Below are 25,592 nucleotides of genomic sequence, written 5' to 3' on the forward strand. Positions count from 1 at the left end.
CTTACTCCGCAGCGATTGGTCACCAGGGATGCCCGTCTTCTTCCAAAGCTCCAATCTTCGCCCGCCTCCAGGCCCTGGCCTCCCAGCACCTCGCGCCCAGCAGGACCACCCTGGGGACCCACTGTGTCTCCCGATAGCCCCGCCTCTTCTCCTCAATGATTGGCTTCAGGAGCTGCCCGTCCGCTTCATGTCTACCAATCTCAGCTGTCTCCAGAGATGGTTGGCCAGCACGCAGCCAATCGGAGTACGGCGTGGACCCCTCCCGCGGCGCGCGCGGAGGGTGCGCGAGGCGGGGCTGTGGCGGCTGGAGGCGGCGGCGGCGGCAGCGGCGGCAGCGACACGTCCCAGTCGGTGAGGGGGCACGCGGGGCGCGGGGCGGCGCAGGCGTCGAGGGGGCCCGCGCCCCTCGGGCCGACCTAGGGCGAGGCCCATTGCTGTCATGGGCCCGGGGCGGGGGCGGACGAGGCGGGGCGTGACAGCAGCATCGCGGGGACTGGGAGAGGTTAAAGCCTCCCCCCCCCCCCCGCCCCCAACACGGCTAGTCTGGTGCCCCCTTGGGGCTCCCACAGCCGGATCGGAGCCTCTCTCCGTCAGCCCACACATACCTGACACCACATCCTTTCTCTTTGACATCTCCCCTCATACACCTGAGACTGTCCGCCTCGCTGACATCCCCCACACCCCTGGGGCCGCGCCCCCAGGCGCCTCGCACAGTTAACTCTGCACCCCTACACGCATCTGACTCTGTGCTCGCACTTACATTCCCCTTCACACACCTGACACCGCGCCCCCGCTCATGAACACCCACCGACACGTCGCTTGAGACTTCCCCACGATGACAGCCCCACACCACAGGGCATCCTCACACACACACACCCGGTCCCCGCGCCACCACACCTGGGCCTGCACCTCCACACCCAACACCTGAGCCTGTGACCCCAGACTCACCGTCCCCCGCTCACATCTGTGCTTGTTCCTATCCCCTCGCTGGCTTTTCTCACAGCCAAGTCTGGGCCCCTCTCACTGCCCCCCACCTTAAGTAATCTGGGTCAGTGCCCTCAGGTACTCCCTCCACACATGCACATGCCTGCCCAGTACCCCTGGCAACCCCCTCTGACTCGAACATCCCCAGTCTGTGCACCCACCCGTACTTTTTTCCACATTCACCTGTGTTTGTGCCCCCTCCGTAATCCAGGTTTTCCAACATTCACCCGAGCCTTGCTATCTCAGAATCATTACAACCTCCACCCCCACCCCCAAGGAAAAGCGCACCCAGATGTTATCTTTTCACTTATCATAGTCTCTAAAGTGATTTCCGGGCTTAGAATAATCCCATGGGCCAGACAAAACCGGAATTATCTCCATTTTACCAGCAATAAACCTAAAGCGATTTGAATTGGGGTGGCATTGCCCACCCCTTCCTGAGCATTGCTGCTGACCCTTCTCTGCGGACCTCCTCCACTTTTGCCCATCTGTTGTGTTTATCTCTGAGGGGTTGGCAGGGGAGAGGAGGGGAGGGGAGGGGACCCCTCCCTGCAGCTGTTCCTCAGGAGTCCTGTCTTTGACTGGGTCGGGAAAGGCTGAGCTGGAAGGGGCGGCCCCTGGTCGCTTTCTGAACACGTGTCTCAGAGCCCTGGGGCTGGTGGAGACGGGGGCCCTGTGGCAGCTGGGCTTCAACACCTAGGGTGCCGCAGGCCCAGCTGGTAGGGTCGCCTGGGGTGGTGGGGTTTGCTGGGCTTCCACCCTCTGGCCCAGCTCTTACAGACTGAGGCCCCTCACTGACCCGGGAGAGCTCCTGGGGACTTAAAGCTGATAAACCGAGAGAGTAAGGCAACACTCTTCAGAGTGAGAGAGCTAATGTTTCAGCTGCTTAGACACAAACTGCAAAACTGGAGCCTGGCATGGTGCTGGGGATAAAGATTTTTCTGGAACTTTTCAAGTTCCCTGGAGGGTGATTTGCAAGTGTGCAGTATGGAAAGAGGCTGGTGGCTTTACTGTTAAAAAAGCAATAACATACCGTTTCCTGTAACGCTTGCATAGTACTTCTTATCCCTCTCCTGTCTCTCCCTGCAAAGATGGTGCTGGAATGTTCTGGAGGGTCTTGTCACCTTCGGCTTCAGTGGAAACTGAAGCCATTGGGGTTTTCTGTCCAAATTCAAAAGGAGTCGTTTAAAATGTGTGTGTATGTGTAGGTATATGCATATATATATGTACATATATACACATGCACACATTTTATATATACGTATGTACGTGCATATATTATATATATACACACACACGTGCGAATATATGAATAAACCTTGACAAGGTCATTGATGTACATGGTAAAAAAATAAATAAAATCAAACAGTACAAAAGGGCATAACAGTAAAAAACAGGCAGGTCTCCCCATGCTGGTTCCCCATCCCCCTCTGGAGGCCCTCATTGTTAATAGTTTCTCCTGTATGATAATGTTCCCTTCCAGAGATAGTCTATGGTTGTGGGGAAGATGTGCATATTCCCCCTCACCACCCCTTTTAAACCACTGGTAAATTTCTATCAAATTTTACCAAAAGGGTAAGTGATTTTAAAACAAGTCCCTTACTGATGGCTGTTTAAGTTGTTGCTGGTGTTTCGCTTTTACAAACCGAGCTGCAATGGATAGATAGAATTTTGCATGAGCAAATATGTAGTAAACGTGTGTGGGGCTCCAGCAGTGCACAGACGCGTGGAAACCTCTCTGTCTTCATGGAGTTTGACATCCAACTGCAGCAACTTCCTAGGAGTGGCCAGGCCAAAGCGCATGTCCATTTAAATGGTTAATGTTCCTCTGTGGAGGCTGTGCTGTCATCAGTATTCTCTCAGCTGTGAAGTTGGAATGCCTGTTTCCTCCCCCAGCAGCCAGGACGGTTATTATCAAGTGTTCTGCTCTCTCCAGTCTTCTTATCTTGTCTCTGAGGTGTTCTGGCCCATGGGAGTGGTGATTAAACATTAGATTTCTGTTTCTCTTCCAGAGTCTAAAGCTCAGTCCAAGAAATATTTGAGTCCCTCCTCTGCAGAGCTCTGAAGGAAACCTTGGGGGTTGGGGTGGAGGGAAGGCGGTCCTTCTAGAGAAGGAGATGCAGGTGTCACCTGGAGTCCCAGGAGGGGAGGTCTGAGAAGTTGGCTGTTGCTCTGTATTTTGTTTTTTTTTTAAGCACCGGGATCCGGCAAAAGAAGGAAGGTGTCAGATGAGATTGAGACAAGTCAGATGTTAAATCTATTTGAGAAGTTGTCTTGAGATTTTCTTGAGTTGTCAGTGATTTCCCACTATTGGTGCCAGGTGGAGGGCGTCATCCGACTGAGGGCAGGCCTTTTCCCATGTGTCATCCCGTTTTTTGGTTCTTCTATTTTGACAATTAGACATTAGAGGAATATTGAGATGATCAGAGCTATTAGCTTGTTTGGGTTTTGCAAGCCAGCTCTTTTAAAAATGCATTGTATTTTTTATTTTAAGTGTGAAATACTTCTTAATAATACAAGTATGTAATGTGTGCATGAAAAGAAAGACGGTAGAAAGAATAACGAAACCACCACCCAGTTTAAGAAGTAGAATGTTCCCCCAGGGGCCCCTCCCTGGTCCCTGTGCTATTTTTAAAATATGCTTGTCAACATTTGTTTTCTTCACTGAATACCTTTTGCTGCAGCTGAGTGCTTGGGTTCCAGGGTCTCAACAAAGATCAGGAGAAGCCAGGTTTTCTGTTGAAGTTCTGCCAGCTGGGCAACCTGTGAGGTCCAGAGAGAGGTGCAGTGACCTCGGGGTCATGGGCAGGTCACTAGCCGAGGGACAGTACACACTTGGGGGGCCTTGGTCTCAGACTCTTGCTGTATTAGTTTCCTGGGGCTTCCATAACAAATAACCTCAGGCTGGTGGCTTAAAACAGCAGAAGTTTATTCTGTCCCTGTTGTGGAGTTCAGAAGTCCAAAATCAAGGTGTCGGCCGGTGCTATAGACTCAATGCTTGCGTCTCCCCTAAAATTCATATGTTGAAACTTAATCCCCAGTGTGATGGTATTAGGAGGTGGGGTTTTGGGAGATGATTCGGTTATGAGGGTGTAGCCCTCATGAATGGGATTAATGGCTTTATAAAGGAGGCCCAAGAGAACCCCCTTGCTCCTTGTGCTATGTGAGGACACAGAGAGGCCACCATCTGTGAATCAGGAAGAGCATTCTGAACAGACACCAAAGCTGCTGGCACCTTGACCTTAGACTTCCCAGCCTCTGGAACCGTGAGAAATACATTTCTGTTGTTTATAAGCCACCCAGCCTGTGGTGTTTTGTCACAGCAGCCAGAACTGACTAAGACAGCAGGGTTGGTTCCTGCTGGGAATCTTTCCCCATCTCTGGTGGCTGACAGAGGCAGTCCTTGAGTTCCTTGGCTTGTTGGCCACATCACCCTCATCTCCACCTCCATCTTCACATGGACTTCTTCCCTGTGTGTGTGTGTGTGAGACCTCTTATAAGGACACCCATCATTGGATTTAGGGTCCACCAAATCCAAGATGATCTCATCTTTCTTTCTTTCTTTCTTTATTTATTTATTTTGCGGTACACGGGCCTCTCACTGTTGTGGCCTCTCCCGTTGCGGAGCACAGGCTCCGGACGCGCAGGCTCAGCGGCCATGGCTTACAGGCCTAGCTGCTCCGTGGCATGTGGGATCTTCCCGGACCAGGGCATGAACCCACGTCCCCTGCATCGGCCACTGCGCCACTAGGGAAGCCCTGATCTCATCTTTTTAATTAATTAATTTGTTTGTTTGTTTGTTTGTTTATTTTGGCTGCACAGGGTCTTAGTTGCAGCACATGGGATCTTTGTTGAAGCATGCAGGGTCTTTTAGTTGTGGCTATTTGTGGGATTAGTTGTGGGATCTAATTCCCTGACCAGGGATTGAACGCGGGCCTCCTGCATTGGGAGCATGGAGTCTTAGCCACTGGACCACTAGGGAAGTCCCCGAGGTGATCTCATCTTGATATCCTTAACTAATAATACCTGAAAGACCCTATTCCAAATAAAGTCACTTCCTGAGGTCCTGGGTGGACATGAACTTCGGAAGACCTCACGTAACCCCTACAGCTGTGAAGCCAGAATTCTTGGCAGGGCGTTATTGAAGAAGGTGCTTATCCAGCAGCCTCTGCTATATCAGACAAGACAAGGCCAGCAGGGTCGGGGCAGAGCCGGGTAAAAAAACAAAAACAGAACAAGAGGGACTTCCCCAGTGGCGCAGTGGTTAAGAATCCGCCTGCCAATGCAGGGGACACAGGTTCGAGCTCCGGTCCAGGAAGATCCCACATGCCACGGAGCAACCAAGCCCGTGCACCACAACTACTGAGCCTGTGCGCTACAGCCCGCGAGCCACAACTACTGAGCCCTCGTGCCACAACTACTGAAGCCCACACGCCTAGAGCTTGTGCTTTGCAACAAGAGAAGTCACCGCAATGAGAAGCCTGCACACTGCAGCGAAAAGCAGCCCCCGCTCACCTCAACTAGAGAAAGCCCACGCCGCAACGAAGACCCAACGCAGCCAAAAAATAATAATAATAAATAAATAAATAAATATAATTAAAAAAAAATTTCGGTATTACTGGCAACAACAGAAGGGACAAGGTACAATAGAAACAAAAGAATGTGGAGAAACCATCTGGCCCAGTTGCCTGCCTTGGTGCAGAGCCCAGGCCTCTTGCCCTGGAGAGAGGGAGGCAGCAGGGGCCGCAGGGGCTGGAGGAAGTCGGGAGGGAGGGGGCTCCGGCCTCAGAGTTTCAATCGCCAGCTGAGGCCACCCTCCATATACTCTGGGCCTCACCCTCAGCCACGTGGGCTGTTGGTCACCATCTGACCAATGATGGACTCCAGACAACACTCAAAAGAGCCCATGTTCTTGGGCACAGATAAGGGGGCCCGACCTGGGGGGCTGGGCGCGGAGAAGTCCCAGGCACAGTGACCCCACGCTGGTGGCAGAGGGAGCCTGGCAACTGTCCTGAGTATGGACAGTTGTGTCCACTGCTGTGTGGGCAGTGGGAACCCCATTTCAGTGAGGGAGGCCTCGGGGCAGGTTGGGGGGTAAATTCAGAACCTTGTGGCAGTTTGGGGGAAGGAAGCCAGTAGGGGGCATGGCAGGGGTGCCTGAGTGCAGGGGGAGGGGCTCTGACCTGGGAAGGGCACAGCGGGGGTTGGGTCAGCCACACGTGGGTTGTGTCCTCTGTTATTCTTGAAGAGGTGAGTGGCGGGAGGCAAAATGCCAACTGCTGGAAAGTACGTACATCCACAGTCAGGCTCCCTCCGTGCCCTTATCTCCTCCCCTGTATGGAGAGTCCCCGTCACTGTTTTTTGGGGTTTTTTTTAATAAATTTATTTATTTATTTATTTTTGGGCTGCGTTGGGTCTTCATTGCTGCTTGCGGGCTTTCTCTAGTTGCGGCGAGCGAGGGCTACTCTTCGTTGCGGTGCGCGGGCTTCTCATTGCGGTGGTTTCTCTTTGTTGCGGATCACGGGCTCTAGGCACACGGGCTTCAGTAGTTGCAGCTCATGGGCTCATTAGTTGTGGCTCACGGGCTCAGTAGTTGTGGCTCATGGGCTCTAGAGTGCAGGCTCAGTAGTTGTGGCGCACGGGCTTAGTTGCTCTGCAGCATGTGGGATCTTCCCGGACCAGGGCTCGAACCCGTGTCCCCTGCACTGGCAGGCAGATTCTTAACCACTGAGCCACCAGGGAAGCCCCCCATCACTGTTGACAGCACTCTATAAACACTTGGTCTGCTTCCAATCTTTGCATCGGGACAGCCTCCCACCTGGGTTCAGGTAGGTTCACTCATTAGTGACAGGCTGGGTGGCATCCTCCTGTGAGGGCTTAGGTCACACACTCTCCCTGTCCCCCTCTCCTCGCTCCCCCATAGCTTCCCATCCAGACCTTCATACCTTCACTGGGACCAGCACCTGGCTGTGGCCTTACTGGCCCATGAGGCTTCATGCTCACCTGTCTGGGGGCACAGCACACATTCCAAGGCGTCTGCTAAATCACCTGCAGAGAGATGCTCCCCGCAATCTGCCTCAGTCTCATCTACCAGTTGCATTACTGTCCCCACACATGCCAACAGCCCCCCACCAAAGGTTAAACGCACTTTTCTCATTATGAGTGCAGTCTGGTACCTGTCATGTTTTTAAGTTATTTTTTTTCCTTCCCAGTGACCCTGCTGTTTCTTTGCCTTTGTCTTGAGTTTTTTTGTTTTTGTTTATGAAAGGGCAAAGAGCTCTTTACTTCCTAGGAAAATAGCCTTTGGCCTAAGAGGCAAAAACTTGAGACCTCCCCCACCCCCAACCCCACCACTGCCCTAGGACAGGAATCTCCTTCTCTCCGCCCTGCAATCCTGGAGAGCTTCCTGGAGGCACCGGGCCCCGAGGGAAGCAGCTTGCAGACTCTGGCTGCCCCTTCTGCTTGGGGTTGGGGGGCCTGAGGCACCCCAGCTTCTCCTCCAGAAAGGATCTTAGATTCCTTTCGCCACCAACTGTCTTGAGACAACAGAAGTTTATTCTCTCACAGTTGTGGAGGTCAGAAATCCCAAATTAATCCTCCTGTAGAGCCACTTCTAAGGCTCTAGGGGAAGATTCCTCCTTGTCTCTTCCAGCTTTTATGCTTTGTGTGTTCCTTGGCTTGTGGCTTGTGTGTATCATTCCAATTTCTGCCACTGTCTAAACACGGCCTCCCTGCCTGTATCTGTTCTCCTGTCTCTTATCAGATCACTTGTCATGTTGTTAGGACCTACCCTCATCCAGGGTAAGGATCTCTAGATCTTTACCTTAATTACATCTGTGAAGGCTTTTTTCAAATAATGCCACATTCACAGATTCCAGGGAGACATGTCTTGGGGCGGGGGTGGGGGGGGCCACCATTCAGCCCCCTGCAGGTGCCTTCCCGGGACTCAGCCTTGGCGCTCTGTCACCTGCAGTGACACGCTTTTGTAGGTCTGCACTGGTTTGTGTGGTGCCTTTGTTTCTGTTTGCATCCACCACACCGAGGCTCTGTCTGAGCCCTCTGCAGAGCTCCCAGGGCAGGCCCTGGGCCGGGGCCAGGGGAGGGAGGGAGGCAAGTGCTCAGACTCTAGACTGTATGAGGCCGGGACTAAAGGGCTGGATCCTTTCTCAGGAGGGCAGTTTTGCAGAACGTGTCCACATTCACCACGCCTGACCCAGCCCTAAGAAAGGCCGCACTGGGAATTCCCCAGCGGTCCAGTGGTTAGGACTCCGCACTTCCACTGCAGGGGGCACGGGTTCGGTCCCTGGTCGGGGAACTAAGATCCCACATGCCGCGAAGCGCAGCCAGAAGAAACAAAGACTGCACCGTCTGCATCCGGGTGCCCAGGTGTGAGGACAGTCCCCCGGGGTCCAGAGTGTTGGGGGGTGCCACTGAGCAGCAGCCGGACGCATGGAGGGTGATAGAGTCACGGTGTCCTCCACAGACTGACACCCCAGCCACTGGCTGGAAAAGATCCCTAAGGCCTAGTTTCTCTTTGTTTGTTTGTTTGTCTGTGAGCAGTTTTAGGTTTATAGAAAAATTGCAAAAGTAATACAGAGTTCCCCTCCACCGCACACACCCAGTTTCCCGTATTAATAACATCTTCCTTTGGTATGGTACATTTGTCACAACTGATGTACAAATACTGATCCATTATTATTAACTGAAGTCCATTGTTTATTCACGTTTCCTTAGTGTTTCCCTAATGTGCTTTTTCTGTCCCAGGATCCTCACATTACCTTTAGTCGTCACATCTCTTTAGGCTTCTCTGGGCTAAGATAGTTTCTCAGACTTTCTTGGTTTCGACGACCTTGACGGTTTTGATGAGAACTGGTCAGGTGTTCTATGGCCCTTGGCCCTTGGTTGGGATTTGTCTGGTGTTTTTCTCATGGTTGGACTGGGCTTTGGAGCAGAGGACCACAGAGGGGAAGTGCCTTTCTCGTCACACACACACACACACACACACACACACACACGTGTCCTGGGCACGCGCCATCAGTGTGACTTATCACTGTGGTGTTGACCTTGATCACGTGGCTGAGGTGGCGTCTGTCAGGTATCCTCACTGTAAGGTTACTCCCTTCCCCCCTTTCTGTGCTGTGCCCTTTGGAAGGAAGTTGCCACGTGGCCCACACCTAAGGGGTCGTGCTTACGCTTCCCTTCCTCCAGCACTGAGCATCTGCGTAATTTATTTGGGATTCTTCTGCCTGGGAGATTTGTCTCTTCTCCCTCATTTATTTATTTATTCAATCATTTATTTATATCCATGTGGACTCTCGGCTATTTATCTTACACTTTGGGTTATAATCCAACACTTCTGGGACTTCCCTGGTGGTCCAGTGGTTAAGACTACGTGCTTCCACTGCAGGGGGCACGGGTTCGATCCCTGGTTGGGGAACTGAGATCCCTCATGCCTTGGTGCAGCCAAAAACAAAAAAACAAACAAAAAAAACCCAACACTGTTTTATTGATTTTGTTGCTCAGCATTCCTGCTTTGGCCACGAGGAGCTCTTTGATTTGCCTTTGTGTCCCATTTTCACAGTCCCATTGACTTTGGTTCCTGCCTGACACCTCAGGGTGGTCCAGGCTCATCGTTGAGTTTCTGGCCCCGTCTTAGAAGCAGCTGTTCATCCCCGAGCCAGGGACCATTTTAGGTAGGAAACAGCGGCAGAGGCCACCTGGAACAGAATCCTGCTTGTGCTTCCTAGGATGTTTCGTACCAGCGGGTGCCTGGGAGGACCTGGAGGGCAGGAGGGGCTTCCAGAGCTGGCTCAGGGGGGCATCTGCCTCGTTTGCATCATTTTACAGGAAAGCATGTTGATTCATTGGGTGATTTTAAAGCAAGGGATACCTCCAAGCATACCGGTGCCCAGTGGCATCTCCGTGACACCAGTCCTTCATCCTTTTTTCCTCCTGGTCCCCTCCGTGTGGTTGGCTGAGCTTTGAGTGTGCCTGCACTAGGAGGTTAAAGGTAGGTTTGTTATCTGAAAACTGGGTTCACGTCGTGGTGGGTGTCAAGCAAATAGACACAACTAAGTCAAAGATGGGGAGAAGGAAGGATGTATTACTTGAGGTTGTTAGGGTGGACCCCGATCCAATAGGACTGGTGTCCTTACAAGAGGAAAAGACATTCTTTCATAAGAGGAAATTTGGACACGAGCCTGTGTTACCTGAAAACTGGGTTCATCTCTTGGTGGTGTCAAGCCAATAGAGACAACCAAGCCAAAGATGGGGAGGGGAAAAGGAAGGATTTATTATGACTTTCAGCAAGTAAGGGGAACACCGGGGACCTTTCCCAAAGCAGTGTCTCCCCGAACAGCAAAATTGGGGAAGTTTTAAGCTCAGGGTACATGCATATTCATGAAGGGGCTTGAACAGAGGAGAATTCAGCATAGAATTGGGGCAAAGGTCCACAGAGTCCAAGCTTTAGTTGATTGAAGTCAAGAGGGTCAACATCATTCCACCCTCCACCTGGGTGGGGGCCTTAGTTCCCAGAGAACTCAAAGATATGTTTATTATTATGTCTATCCCTTGAGGAGGAACTAGGACTCTGCACTACTGTCTAACTGCCTTTTCTCTGTTCCTGCATTCCTTTGTTCGCTTTAGATCATTAATTACCGAGACCTGTTCAAAGGCAAGCATTGCTGCCAGGCTTAGCTCACAAAATGGCTTGGGCCAAAATGGCTTCTCTTATGTCAAGAGAGCCATTCCTGGTTCTCTTTCTCCGGGGACCCCCTAACTTATCTGCTTACAGGTTTCCAGGGAGGAATCCTCAAGTATTAGGACACTTTACTATAACTTGCCCGCAAAGGGCAGGCAGCCACACAGTAGGACAAAGATTAATTTTCTAAAAGTATTTCTGTGGACGGAGTCTCAGGTCCAAGCTGGCATAAGCCCAGAGGGCATTGGGCTCCAGGGCAGGTGGAGCCCTCCAGCCTCCACACCCTACACCCTGCCACACCCCTGCCTCCTGCTGTGTGACCTTGCTGCCAGCTTAACCTCTCTGAGCCAATCTGGGCAGTTGGTACTAGGGTAAAAAAACAGGACTCAGAGGCCCATTTGTGAGGATGAAATAAAAGAGCTGATGAGAAGAGCTTTTGTAAATGATTAAGCAGTCAGGTCAGGGGACTGACATCCAGATGTAGGTTCGGGTGTCTTTATCCTGCAGAGAGACAGAAGCCAGGTTAGGAGAAGCGTGCCACTGGGGCAATGCTGGCATCGGGCCACTTGAGGATGAATCAGAGGCCCCAGGCTGGTGGAGGAGGCCAGATTCTCACCTCGTCCCTTCTTGCTCCCCAGGACTGAGTCTCCCGCCGTCCTGAGCAGGCCTGGAATGGGTAATGGTGTGAAGGAAGGCGTGGTGCGTTTGCGTGAGGATGCTGAGCCCATCCTGCCCGCTCATGTGTCTTCAAAGGCAAGTACCCTGGCCCCCCCCATTGGGCATTCTCACCCAGTCCCTCTCCTGTACTCGTACCCCATTACAAATCACCCCTGAACACGCTGAGGGCGAGGCCGGGGAGTGATGCAGGCCGCCTCCTATTCCATTTTTATAGCCCCATTTGTGCTGTGGATCCAGCTGCCCTACCACTTGGCAAGAAGCCAAAACCTCGCTCAAATTTGGCTAGGATGTCGAAGGTGTCCTTGAGCCCCTTTTCTCACTCAGATTTGCCAACGCAGAAGAATTAGCCAAAGGTGGGGTTGGCTGCAGGGGAACTCCTCGCTCCAGGGAGGAGTTTACCCTCAGCTCTGAAATTCATCTCCGATTACGCCCTTCAACTGAAGACAAAAGCCTTATTCCCTCATAAAGAAATTGGATCAGGGACTTCCCTGGTGGCATGGTGGTGAAGACTCTGTGCGCTCCCAATGCAGGGGACCCAGGTTCGATCTCTGTTCAGGGGACTAGGTCCCACATGCATGCTGCAACTAAGAGTTCACATGCCACAACTAAGGAGCCCATGTGCTGCAACTAAGTAGCCCGTAAGCTGCACCTGCAGGAGCCTACCCGCTGCAACTAAGACCCGGCGTGACCAAATAAATAAATAAGTAAATATTTAAGAAAAAGAAAAAAGAGAAGAAATTGGATCAGCCCTGTGCTTGTTCACCATAGAAGCCAGTAGAAGTTCTCCCAGCTGAACCTAGAACATGGACTAACCAACCCACCTTCACTGCCAGGCTGGCTCAGGCACCCGCAGGCAGTTCTCAAAGTCCATGGGCTCAAAGCCTGAAGCAGCATCATCCTCTGGCCCTCCTGACCTTTCCCCAAATTCCAGGTCTCCCTGTGGAACACCAGGTGGGCAGGAGGACTGGTTCTCGGGGCCACCGTCACCATGCTGGGGGCGGGGGCGGGGGCAAGCCCCAGAGCAGGCACCCATCCCTCACAGTTGAGTGAACTTCGCGTCAGAGTGTGAGGGAGATGTGGCTTTCCCTCCACTGGCCCGATGGATCCCGCCAAGCGGACACGCCCAGCAAAGGCCCCCGTGCCTGACGTGCACTGGGACACGCACAGCGCCGGTTTTCCTCTGCGCTGGCTGGCACAACCCACGTCAGTCTTGGCCTGCTTGGCCAGCCCAGTGCAGGGAGCTCCCTCTGCAAAGTCCCATTTCTTTAGTTAAGGAGCCAGGCATCTTCTTGTGATGTTCACCACTGGTGTGGATCCCATCTGTGGATCACCTGTTTCCTCTCCGTCGGGCTGCCTGCCTCCTTTTTCATTTGCAGGATCTCTCCATATGACGGGTATGGAGACTTTGACCATTCAGTGATGCCTATGCCGGCCAAGCTCTTTAAAGAATAAGCCAGCTGTGGTCATTTAAGAATCAGTTGGGGGGGCTTCCCTGGTGGCGCAGTGGTTAAGAATCCGCCTGCCAGCGCAGGTGACACGGGTTCGAGCCCTGGGCCAGGAAGATCTCACATGCCGCAGATCAACTAAGCCTGTGTGCCACAACTGCTGAGCCCACATACCTAGAGCCCGTGCTCTGCAACAAGAGAAGCCACCGCAGTGAGAAGCCCGCGCACTGCAATGAAGAGTAGCCCCCACTCGCTGCAATGAGAGAAAGCCCATGTGCAGCAACAAAGACCCAACATAGCCAAAAAAATAAAATTTTTTTTTTTAAAAAAAAGGTCAGTGGGAACTTCCCCGGTGGCGCAGTGGTTAAGGATCCACCTGCCAATGCAGGGGACACAGGTTCGAGCCCTGATCCGGGAAGATCCCACATGTTGCAGAGCAACTAAGCCCGTGCTCCACAACTACTGAGCCCACGTGCCACAGCTACTGAAGCCTGCGTGCTCTGGGGCCCGTGCTCCGCAACAAGAGAAGCCACCACAGTGAGAAGCACGCACACCACAATGACAAGTAGCCCCCACTGTCATCAACTAGAGAATGCCCGCGCACAGCAGTGAAGACCCAACGCAGCCATAAATAAATAAATAAATAAGCTATGTGCTGCCCCGATGCCTCTTTAAAAAAAAAAAGAAGTCAGTGGGAGCGTCTGCCGAAGGCAGCAGCAGCCTCCTCCACTAAGCATGTGAAGTGGGCTCACAGCATGTCCCTGGAGCGCCACACTGAGAGCTAGGGTTTAAGGATGTGTGTTCCCCATGTGCAGAGCTCGCTTTGTGATTGTAAGCACCACAGGTTGCGCAGGAAGTAACCTGGTGAAGGAGATGGAAGGTACACATCGGCTCCACTTCTGGTGCCCACAAAGCACGTAGACTCCCCTTAGGGCATTCCCTTTGCTCACGGTGGCTCGAGGTCAGCTGTCACCACATTGATTCACAGAGAGGAAACTGAGGCACAGGGCCTCGGAGCTGGTGCCAGGAACACCGCTGAGCCTTCTGGCATCAGATGTCCACAACCCTCAAAGCCAATAGGACCAAAGGACGAGAACCTTGCTGTGTGACCCAGAAAAGGCAGGGGTCCCCCGTGACAGGCCTCTGTGAAGCAAGAAGATGGAACCCCCTGGTGAAGCTTGGCCTCAGAAACTGAGAGGGGAAAACACTGCTGCGGGACTCTGTTCTTTTAGGGAGAGGTCAGCTGGGCTGGTGAAGGGAGCACCGAGCCCAGACTCAGGCCAGGAGTGTGGACAGACCCAGCCCTTCCCCCTGAGCCACCTGCTGAGCTGAGCAAACTTGGGGCGTAGCCCTGGACTCCACCATGCCCACTCGGACCCAGGCTACCAGTTGTACCCCCAAATGCCCCTTCATCCCGCCCCTCTCGCAGCCTCCCCTGGTCCCATCCTCTGCCATCTCCATCCTGGGTTTCACAGGAGCTGCCTCTTCTCTGGTTCCAGTTAAAATAGCCTGTTCACCTTCCACACTTCTCCATTTCTCTTTAGGCAAAGACCAGCCTCCTTGTCAGGCCTCCACACTCTGTGGGGTCCAGCCCCACCCACCTTTCGTCTCTTCTCTCTTCCCTGTGCCCGTCCCTTTCCCTGTGTCAGCCACCCTACCCTCCTTGTGGTCCCCCAGGGCCCCGCACTCCTTCTCACTGGGGCCTCTGAGCGTTGCGTTCCTCCCCCTCTAAGAGTGTCACACGCACATGCGCACACACACATACACACAAGCCCTGCAGTTAGGTGTACCTCATCCTTCCACCTCGGTTCCTTACCCCTCACCCCGCATTCTCCTGGAGCCCCGAGCCCCCTCCTCATAGCCCCTCCCAGATTGGTGATTGCTCACACATTTGTCTGAAGAGTTAGTTCATGTCTGGCTCCCCCCGTGGACTGGCAGCCCCGTGAGGGGAGTGGGGAAGGCTTGTACATGCCCCAGCCCCGCTCCACGTGTCTCTAGTCCCCTGAGGGCGCCTGGTCCGAGCGGACTTCACAGATTCCCGGGATCACTGAGCTACCTGCTCCTCACCAGCCTTGCGCGCTGCAGAGTGAGGACATGTGGGGCGTGTCCAGAAGAGCACTTCCAGAAAGTTCTGTGGCTGAGTCAGCAGCGGGGATGGAGACTCCAACCCGATGAGCAGGTGGCTTCCTGTGTGACAACTCAGGTCTCCCTGGGCCTCTAGGGAAGGAGGACTGTTGGAGCCGGGGCTCGGGGAGCCACAGGAAGACTTGGGAAAGCACTGGCTCTGAGGCTGGCCACAGGAGTGCACAGTGCTGGTCAGCCACATCTGTCACCATCGCCCTTGCCTTGGCTGGATGAAGAGCCACAGATGCCAGCCAGCCCCTGAAGTCCTGATAGAAAGTTGTGGAAAGGAGACACGCTGAACAGTCAGGGTCTGCTTGCCTAATATGCCCCACCCACTCCCCAGACCACCAGGAACCTTTCCCCTGAAACACTGCAGTGGGAGACTCCCTCACACACAGGTGGTGGGTGGAACCAAGGCTTGAAGGTAGGACAGGTCAGGGGTGACGCTTATGTTTGGAGTTCGTCCCGTCGTAGGCCATCTCCGAGAACTTGGAACCTCACGGGACAGCCCAGCCAGTGCATGACCTCTCATGTGGTTGGTCCCTGTGGCCCAGGAGGTTTTCACTGTGTCCCACCAGGCTTTGTGGCTGCTGGACCCACCATGGCTCAGCCCGTGCCCAGCATGCTTAGGGCCTAGCAGGGCTGTGTCACTCTGGCCACTGTGTGTCTGTCAGCCCTGGACCAGGGGGAGAAGGTAGACGCTCAGGAAACTTTCCCGAGCAGAACAGACGCCTCCTCTCCCTCTCTGATGACAGACTGCGTGTTCGTGTGTTTTCTTGCAGAGTGATCACAGGCAAGTTCTTAGCTCCCTCCTGTCAGGGGCCCTGGCTGGCGCTCTTGCCAAAACGGCGGTAGCTCCCCTGGACCGAACCAAAATAATCTTCCAAGGTAAACGCTGCCTGTCCATCTATCCCCTGCGATAGAGAAGCTGCCAAGCAACCCTCCTCCCCCTCCACGGCCCCCCAGACCGCTCTGCAAAGCGGTTTTTAAAACGCCTCTGTAGAATCCACTTAGAAAGTCTGTTAGTGTTTAGGACTGACGTCACAAAGTACCACAAACCAGGCAGCTTAGAAGAACAGGAATTTATTCTCCCACTTTCTGGAGGCCAAAAGTCCAAATTCAAGGTGTCTCTAGGATTGGTTCCTGCTGGGGCCCTGAGGGTGGACCTTTCCTTGCCTCTTCCAGCTTCTGGTGGCTCCAGGCATCCTTGGCTTGTGGCCGCTTCCCCCCAGTCTCTGCCTTCCCCTCTGTGCCTGGGTCCTCTCCTCTTATAAGGACCCATGTCACTGGATTAGGGCCCACCCTCCTCTAGTGTGACCTCAGTTTAATTATATCTGCAAAGACTCTGTTTCCAGTTAAGGTCGTGTTCACAGGTGCGGGGGGTGAGGACATGGCTATATCGCTGGGGAGGACACAGTTCAAGAATCCATCTCCCTCCCTTCTTAGGGTTGAGCAGGCACAGGGTCCCCTGAAGATGAGGCCTTTCTGTCCTGCAAATGGTGGCCAGTGCCTGAGGGGTGCTGGGAAGGAGGACGGTCACAACCTGGGACCCCCACCCCTCAGCTGTTTGGGAGGAGAGGACTGCTGGGCCTCAGTTTCCTCATCCATATAACAGGAGCATTGATATCAACCTCCTCCCTGAGGAGGAGGGGGTGGAGGAGTGAGCTGACGTGGGAAAGGACGGGCATGCAGCTGAGCACACGTCCCTTCCCCACCACACACACACACATACACACACATACACGCACACACACACGCACGCACGCATGCACGCACGCATACCCAGGCAGCTGTGTTGTTCCTGGAACAGATGCTCAGCGTAGCGCCCTACAGGGAGCTTGGGTGTAACTCCGAAGGCAGGTGGTGTGCATACGTCCACACAGACGGGAGCGCAAGGCTATCCTGGGAACACAGCCGACGCTTGGGAAGCGGAGGATGTGGGGGGGGCGTGAGCCAGGCAGCCCTGGAGAGCGGGAGAGTGGGCACTAGGGCTGCCTGGGCCAGGCTGTGGAGAAGAGAGGGCAGGCCGCAGATGTCAGACACCCCCGTGGCCTTGTCCTGCAGGAGCCAGAGCCCCTTGGCTGACCCCCACATGGCTGGTGGCTGGGATGCCTCCCCCAAAGGGGTCTGGCAGAAGTGGGGTCCAGCAGGGGTAGGGACTGCTGGGTGTCAACCCCGGAGGGGTGCGTCCTCCCACAGGCCCCTACAGAGATCCTCACTGTCCTCGGGGTCAGGTGGCAGCTGGGCTCCCCTTCCTGGGGAGAAGCCGGTGTGCAGAGGGGCCTGGACGTGAGCCAGGGGCGGTGACGAGGCTCCTGGGAGGAGGCTGACTCTGCTGTGGAGGCCCCCACCTCAGCCCTTGTAGGGGTTGGGGGGGAGGCATTCCCAGGGGAGGCTCTCACTCCCCATGCTCAGACCAGACCCCTGCGGAGGGGGTCATGCAGACTGGGGGGAGGGTCCCATCCTTCATATCTCACACTCTCTGTTGTGTTTTGTTTTGTTTTTTTCCAGTGTCCTCAAAAAGATTTTCTGCCAAGGTGAGCCACTAGGTCAAGGAGCCCCTGCTCTAGGCCCTTCAGCTCCACCCTGCTGGGCTGGCAGCAGCAGAGGAGGAGGGCGGTAGAGGTTGGGGAAGCGTTTTTCAAGGTGCTTTTTCCCGTTGGTTCTCCCCCACCCCTGCCCCAGGCCAGCTCCAGGGCCGCCGGGTGACCAAGGCCTCCCTTGCCAGGCACCAGGGCCAAGGCCACCCATCTGCACCCTGAGCTCTGCCTGGACACAGCCCACCCTGGGAATTGACGGGAGACCCCCCCCCCTGCATCCTTGGGGTAGTGGTGAGAGGACTTGACAGTCTAAAGTCACAGTTGTCATATTTGATTTATTTTTAAACACGGAGCAGGTGCTACCTTCTTAATAAAGGAAAAGAAGAATATTTTAAAAAGCTAGACTACCAGACGCCAACAAACACCCTCTGTGGGGCTCTGAGCCTGCTCTGCAAGCCTGGGTCCCTCTGGCTCGCTTTCCAGTTCCCAGGGCCGGAGGACTGGGGCTGGGCGTGCGGGGGTCCTAGCGCAGAGCCCAGAGAATGCGAGGGAGGGGGACGATGGCTCCCCCCAGGCGCAGGGCTGGGCCACGTAAGGTGGGCAGGGAGGTCCAGCGCTCTGCCAGCAAAGGCACTGCTCAGGCAGAGCCGGAGGGCACTGACATTGCCCCTTTCCCCTGCCCTCCCCCCAGGAGGCCTTCCGGGTCCTCTACTTCACCTACCTCAACGAAGGCTTCCTCAGCCTGTGGCGCGGAAACTCGGCCACCATGGTGCGCGTGGTGCCCTACGCCGCCATCCAGTTCAGCGCGCACGAGGAGTACAAGCGCCTACTGGGCAGCTACTACGGCTTCCGCGGAGAGTGAGCCCTCCCTCCCGCCCCCCCCCCAAAAAAAAACCCTCTCAGCGCGATTACATCACCCTGTTATCCTGTCTTCCACCTGCTCAGCGTTTCAGAACTTCTCTTGTTTATCCGGTCTCCCCTCAGAACCTAAGTCCCAGGACGGCCACTGATCCTACCTGTGCCCCAGAGCGGGTAGGGAAGGTGCTCGTTGTTCATTCATTCGTACGAGGAGGGGGAAAGGCGAGGCAGCCAGGGCAACTTCAAAATGGCATCCACCCAGAGACTCCCCCGCGCCGCCCGCTTCAACTCGGCTGGCTTCCTTGCAGCCAGTGCCGTTCCTCCATCCCTCCCCGCCCCCAGACCTGTAGGCACCCGGGGCGTTGGCCTCTGACCTTCTCCCCGACCCTCTTTCAGAGCCCTGCCCCCTTGGCCCCGCCTCCTCGCTGGTGCACTGGCTGGAACGACGGCCGCTTCGCTGACCTACCCCCTGGACCTGGTCAGGGCACGGATGGCCGTGACCCCAAAGGAAATGTGAGTCCTACACGCACAGCGACGTTTTCACCAGCAGCGGGGGCTCTGTGTCTAGTGGGGTCCCCGGGTGGGCTCCCTCCCTTGGGCCCCTGGGGTTTGGGTCTGGGCCTCCACATCCAGCTGCAGACAGAGCTGGGCTGAGGCTCTGCTACCTCCCCCTCCCCCGGTACCGCAGGGCGGGCCAGGTGTGCGGCTCCACAGCTGTTCCAGAAAGGCCGTAATTGGGTCTCTTAGCTTGGGGATCAGTTTCTGCTCCCATCCAACCCACAGTGTTCATGTGGAGGCAGACCCAGCCAAGCGCTGAGCACAGCGGCGTGATCCCAGTGGTGAAGGTGGCTATGGCCTTGGGCGTGCATGGCCCCCTCGAATGCCAGAACTTCTGTGAGGTTCTGTCGGTCAGCATCCAGGCCTGTCCCCGCTGACGTGGGAAGAGGCGAGAATTAGCGAACTGAGGCCTCCCCCCGCCCCCTGCTCTGTCCTGCAGGTATAGCAACATCTTTCACGTCTTCATCCGTATCTCCCGAGAAGAGGGGCTGAAGACCCTCTACCACGGATTCATTCCCACCGTGCTGGGGGTCATTCCCTACGCCGGCCTGAGCTTCTTCACCTACGAGACACTCAAGAGCCTGCACAGAGGTCAGGAGTGTGGAGCCCGGGCAGCACCTCCGCGGGTCACACAGAGCTGGAGGCGGGTGGAGGCAGAGGGGCACTAAGAGTCCCCTGGGAGGGGCAGGCCGGGGGCCCAGGGTCTGGATGAGAAGACACATATCAGGCCAGCCCCGGGGAAGCTGGACTCCTGACCTTTAATGCCTCATTTTGAGAGCAACCTTGTGAAGTCCAGAGTGTCACCCAGAGGGCTGGAGGCCCCTGGTGCGCACACAAGCCTACGGGTGAAACCTAGACGGAGGGGAAGTGCCCTCGTGTGTTTTGGTAATTTTGAGAAACTAGAAAAGTACAAAGAACATTGTAACCCCACCCATAACTTCCCCCCTCCTGGTCCGATCCGTCATTAACAAACTGCCTTATTTGCTCCAGGATGTTTTTTGTTAAAGAAGGAAAACGGTCCAGGTAAAGCTGAGATCCCTTGTCCAGAACCCCCAGCCCCACTCCCCTGAGCCTCCTTATTAGGGGTGGGGCTCCACCCCTCAACTCTGTTGGAAACCCTTCTACCTGCGCTTTTGTGTAGCGGGAACAAGCCTTGTGCTGTTTCCTGGTTATGGGAAGCAAGTGAGCAGTCACCTCGTACACTTCTGGGTAGTGCAGCTCTGACCCATCCTTTTAGCAGTGGAGGGGGGAAGTCCCCCATTGGGGCGCCGTGAGGCCATTTGTGGGTTTTCTGTGATCAGCTGACATCAAGAGCTCCTCTCCTTGTGTGGGTGTGAGACCCCGTTTTTTTGGTTTTACTCTCCATCCTCTGCTCTTCCAGTAACTGCTCTTGCCCTGGCGCCCTGCCCCCTTCTCACCCCTGGTGGTGCTGGCAGGTTCTTTAATGTTTTGCCAATCTGCTGAGTGAGTAGGACATCTCCCTGTTTTTAATTCCTAGTTTCCAATTTACAACACATTTTTAAAGAACCCCTGTGATCCCTTGCTGCCCCTTCCTCCCTCCAGCCCACCTGCCCTCACAGCACCCAGGGGAGGGTGCCTGTCAGGCAGGCTGGTCTGTGGAGAGGGTTCCAGACATGAGTGATGTTTTCTTTTTTTCCAGTTTTTTTTTTTTTTTTTGCAGTACGCGGGCCTCTCACTGTTGTGCTTCTCCTGTTGCGGAGCACAGGCTCCTGACGCACAGGCTCAGCGGCCATGGCTCAGGGGCCCAGCCGCTCCAAGGCATGTGGGATCTTCCTGGACCGGGGCACGAACCCGCGTCCCCTGCATCGGCAGGCGGACGCTCGACCACTGCACCACCAGGGAAGCCTTTTTTTTTTTTTTTTTTTTTTTTTTTTAAACATCTTTATTGGAGTATAATTGCTTTACAATGGTGTGTTAGTTTCTGCTGTATAACAAAGTGAATCAGCGATAAGTATACACACATCCCCATATCCCCTCCCTCTCGCGTCTCCCTCCCACCCTCCCTATCCCACCCCTCTAGGTGGACACACAGCACCGAGCTGATCTCCCTGTGCTATGCGGCTGCTTCCCACTGAGTGATGTTTTTTCTTTACTAGATGAGAAACAAGAGTGACTGGGTGTGAGCTCGTTCTTGGTCTTAGGACTTGGTTATATGATTCTTTGTGCTTTTCTGTCTTGTAAAAATCTTTTATCTCTCAAATTTGATTGAAAACGAGGGACCAGTAGGTGAGGAAGTAGGGAAGCTATGGCCTGGGTGGGAAGGCCCAGGAGAGCCGGTCAGGTCCTGAAATGCAGCTGTGACACTGCCGGCGCATGTGAGCGCGGGGCGCAGGGGTGCACGGGTGTGCGCCCCCTCCCATCGCCCTCACAGCCCCTCCCCCCCTCCCCTGCAGAGTACAGTGGCCGCCTGCAGCCCTACCCCTTTGAGCGCATGATCTTCGGGGCCTGCGCGGGCCTCATCGGGCAGTCGGCCTCCTACCCGCTGGACGTGGTGCGGCGGCGCATGCAGACGGCCGGCGTCACGGGCCACCAGCGCACCTCCATTGCGCGCACGATGCACACCATCATGCGGGAGGAGGGCGTGGTGCGCGGCCTCTACAAAGGCCTGAGCATGAACTGGCTCAAGGGTCCCATCGCTGTGGGCATCAGCTTCACCACCTTTGACCTCATGCAGATCCTGCTGCGGCACCTGCAGAGCTAGGGGCCAGTGGGGTCGGCTGCTCTCGAGCTTCAGTTCGCGGTGGACCGCTGACCCCTTCTGTTTCTGAGCCCAGCGAGCAAGGGTGCGCTGGGTTCCACCCAGGAGGTGCGCGGATGCGCCTTGTGGAACAAGCTGGGGGGCCTGGGCTCAGTGCGCACAGGTCTGAGGGGAAAGCCAGTGGCCCTCGAAGTGCATTGTTGGGACCGGGGGGCCGGAGCTCCCGTGCTCTCCTCTTCCCGCCTCAGCAGGGCCGGGGCTGCCCCGGGAGGTATTACCGTGAACGCCCTGAGTGATGAGGGGCCAGCACTGCTTCCTGGTGCGCTCTGTGTCCTTGGACAGGCCCCTGGTTCTAGTGACCTGGTCCCCCCTGGGCTCAGAGCCAGACCCCGCCTGCCCCTTGTTGTTCCGAGTCTATGTCCGTAGTGGGGGCAGCCCCAGAGAGTGTGGGGCTGAGGCCTGGCCTCCTGCCCTGTCCCCATGAGACCAGCCTCCTGCTCAGCTGTGGCTACAAATGCAGCCTCTCGCCCCGCCCTGCCTGACCCGCCTTTCCTGCCTTCACCACTTCCCCCGTAACACAACTCCTTGTCTGTCCCAGTCTACAGCTTGGGCACAGCCTTCTCCTAAGAGTGTTACCCCGATCCCAGACTCTATCCCGGGCCCCTGGGATTGGGTCTTCCCCTCTGTTGCGCCCCCCCACGCCCCAGTTTGTAATGTTCTCCGGAGGGTCACGCCTCCTCCGGGCAACAGGGTTTGAGGAATTGCCATGGATTTTGGGTCTGAGCCCCAGCCTGAAGCATCTGCCTGGGTTGCCAGGAAGCTCTCATCCCCGCCCCACTGGCTGCACTAATGGAGGCTGGGCCTCAGGCCCTGACCCTCTGCCCATAGGCATGGGGGCTCGTGGGGGGGACCCATGGCATCTGGCACATCCCTGGCTCCCCACCTGGGCAGTTATTTGGCTGGGACATGGGGCAATTTAAGGCCCGTGGGGTTGTCTGATTTCCCGTGAACGGAGCACATGGAGGCAGCTGGCCGCCTTGATTCTCCCAAAGTGAGAGCCCGAGACAGCATCTGGCCTGGGGGCAGGAAGCTTGGAAGAGTCAGGGTACCCCAGAGATCTGGTCTCACAGAGGAGGCCCCCCAGGGCCCACCGGGAATCACAGGGACTTGGAAACACCTGTTTCCTAATGACATTTGGAGTTTGGTTTTTTTTGGTTTGGTTTTGCAATTTGGCTGGCCCTGGGTCTAGACACAGTAAACCCTGACCAGTCCAATCTGGTTCCAGGACCAGGACCACCAGAGGGTCGGTTTTCACAGTGGGCTCAGTAGCCATGATGTGTGAAAGGGTCTGAGAGGGTATCTTTGTTGCCACACATGCATTTCCAGTTGTGATTTTCATTTCCTCCCTTTGTTCTGTCCTGTTTCTGTTTTTCTTGCCTTAGTCCCGTGGGTGTGAAGACCCCTCTTTCTGTCCTTCCTGCATGTTTCCACCAGCCAGCCCCAGTCTTGTCCCCAGACTCTCATTCCCGGGGGCCCAAGCAGCCTGTGATGGCTGTCCTGTTGGGTAAGCATCCGACCCACCTTCTCCCCCAGCCTTGCCCAGTGCTCAGGAGAGGCAGGGGCGTCCCTCACAGGGAGACAGGATGGGAACGTGAGGGCCCCCAGGCGAGAACAGCAGGGACTGGCGGTCCACCCCAGGTGGGTGAGACCAAATAGATGGTTAGGCAGCACCCTCCTCTGAGCTGCAGGCTGGGCAGGAGAGGGGAGGGTGCCCCAGGGTTGCTGGCCCCAGTTTGCCTCCCCAAGGTGGCTCCCAGCCAAGCGAGCCTCGGCAGCATCGCCCCCGACCCCCCCAGCCCTGCACACAGTCGGACCTGCACCCTCGGCAGTCACCCCTCTCACTGATTGCCTGGCCTGATTTGGAGTTACATTTTGACGCCATGAAGACACTTTGTTTATATATAATGTTTATATATTTTGAAGATTTGTGACAAGAGAGTATATTTAATAAAAATTAAAATGACTTTTTCTCCTGCCCATGTCTCTTCTTCGGCTCTGGCCCTCACCCCCCATGAACCAAAAACAGGGTTGAAGTTATTTCGACAGATTTTTTTTTTTAATTAATTTATTTAATTTATTTATTTTTGGCTGTGTTGGGTCTTCGTTGCTTCGCGTGGGCTTTCCCTAGTTGCAGCAAGTGGGGGCTACTCTTCGTTGCGGTGCGCGGGCTCTAGGCACGTGGGCTTCAGTAGTTGCGGCACGTGGGCTTCAGTAGTTGCAGCACGCAGGCTCAGTAGTTGTGGCACACAGGCTTAGTTGCTCCGCGGCATGTGGGATCTTCCCGGACCAGGGCTCAAACCCGTGTCCCCTGTGTTGGCAGGCGGATTCTTAACCACTGCACTACCAGGGAAGCCCCATCGACAGATTTTTGAATAAACTTTTTTTTTAATGTAATTGCTGTTTGGACTGTTAAATGATTGGCTAGAAAGTGCAAACTGCACAGAGTTTACCATGAAAAGTAGGTCTACCTCCCAGTTCCCTTTGCGGGATGTCTCCCATTACCAGCTTCTTGTGTCTCCTTCCAGAGAGATCCTGTGCACAAAGGGACACACTTGTCCCTTTGGGGACGTCAGTCGGGATGGACCATGTGGTACTCAGGAAGCACTGGGTGGGGGGACACAGCTCAACTGGCGGCTGATGAGAACTCCATGTGCCAGTGTCTTTAGCTCTTTCTTCTTTGGCCATTTGGATTCCCCAGGAGTCTTCAGTCTCATGCCTGGAAGATTCTGTAATCTGCACACAGGGTAAGGGATAGTGGCTCTCTCCATTTAGCTTTATGTGTACTCACTTAACCCCATTTGCCACCACACCCCCTACCAAGCCTGGCTTCCCTCCTTCTGGCTGCCTAGTGGTACTGTGGGAGGGACACAGGTACCTGAACTTCCCAAACAGCTTCCACACCAGAGGCCTCCATAGTCCACTGCCATCTTCAGCCCAGCCCAGTGGGACCTGGTGCACTCAGTGCCTATGGGAGGTTCTACAGGTAAATCTGGCTGGGCTTTGTGTTTGCCTTCCATGGACCAGGCAGTCAATTGTGGCTCCTCTCTTAATTCCCACCTTCGGAATGTTCTGTAGCCTCTATACTTTTACTAGCGTTTTGAGAAGGATCAACATGAGAGGATGCATTTAGTTCGCTTTAAGCCTTGTGTTTAACACACTTTTCATTTTTATCCATGCAACAGAAGCACAGAGTTTCAAAAGTCAAACACCCGTCTAGGGGCCAGGACAACAGCATTCCCAGCTCCCCCTGCCCCACATGTCAGCACTTTCTTCGGGTGTCTGGTTATAACCTCACTTCCCTAAGTGAAATCATGCTCCCTGTTGCTTGTTCTTGTACGAGATGTGTAGCAAATCAGTGGGGCAGCTGGGCTTGGGAGGAGAGGTTGGTGAGGGCGCTTCTCCCCTCAGGTGACACACACAGGTGAGGGAGCCTGCAGCAAAGTGCAAGGCCCCGAGGTGGGTCACGCTTGCCGCGTTGGCTGGGCAGCTATGCTGGGTCCCACACCATCACTTAGGCCCTTGGCTTCCACCCTGGTGAGGGAAATGGCTTTGCTTTGTCTTCTTTAGTCTTTTTTTTTTTTAATATTTATTTATTAATTTATTTGTTTGGCTGCATCGGGTCCTAGTTGCAGCACTCTGTATCTTGTTGAGGCATGCAGGATCTTTCACTGCAGCACGCGGGCTCTTCGTTGCGGTGCGTGGGCTTCTCTCTAGTTGTGGCCTGCAGGCTCCAGGGCACGTGGACTCTGTTGTTTGCAGCACGCCGGCTCTCTAGTTGAGGCGCGTGAGCTCAGTAGTTGTGGCGTGCAGATTTAGTTGCCCCGCAGCATGCGGGATCTTAGTTCCCCCGACCAGGGATTGAACTCACGTCCCCTGCATTGGTAGGCATATTCTTTACCACTGGACCACCAGGTTAGTCCCACCTT

The 25,592-nt window shown here is 55.0% G+C and overlaps 1 protein-coding gene across 1 annotated transcript; it reads left to right on the plus strand.

Moving 5' to 3' along the window:
* The first annotated feature begins 262 nt into the window (after nt 1-262).
* On the plus strand, nt 263-24,008 carry SLC25A42 (solute carrier family 25 member 42). The gene is made up of 8 exons (XM_079919044.1): nt 263-351; nt 11,323-11,437; nt 15,714-15,819; nt 17,443-17,468; nt 18,163-18,329; nt 18,726-18,842; nt 19,327-19,478; nt 21,302-24,008. Exons 2-8 carry the CDS (start codon nt 11,357-11,359, stop codon nt 21,607-21,609), a joined length of 957 nt encoding a protein of 318 aa, XP_079775170.1. The 5' UTR covers nt 263-351; nt 11,323-11,356; the 3' UTR covers nt 21,610-24,008.
* Nucleotides 24,009-25,592: the final 1,584 nt, after the last annotated feature.

Source organism: Stenella coeruleoalba, assembly GCF_951394435.1.
Source record: "Stenella coeruleoalba genome assembly, chromosome: 3".
NCBI lineage: Eukaryota > Metazoa > Chordata > Mammalia > Artiodactyla > Delphinidae > Stenella > Stenella coeruleoalba.

Excerpts from the sequence above, each read along its gene's own strand:
- SLC25A42 (XM_079919044.1), top strand. The coding sequence starts at position 11,357 with ATGGGTAATGGTGTGAAGGAAGGCGTGGTGCGTTTGCGTGAGGATGCT. Across the intron at positions 18,843-19,326 it reads GCCGTGACCCCAAAGGAAAT|GTATAGCAACATCTTTCACG; the intron begins GTGAGTCCTACA and ends TCTGTCCTGCAG. Across the intron at positions 19,479-21,301 it reads ACTCAAGAGCCTGCACAGAG|AGTACAGTGGCCGCCTGCAG; the intron begins GTCAGGAGTGTG and ends CCTCCCCTGCAG.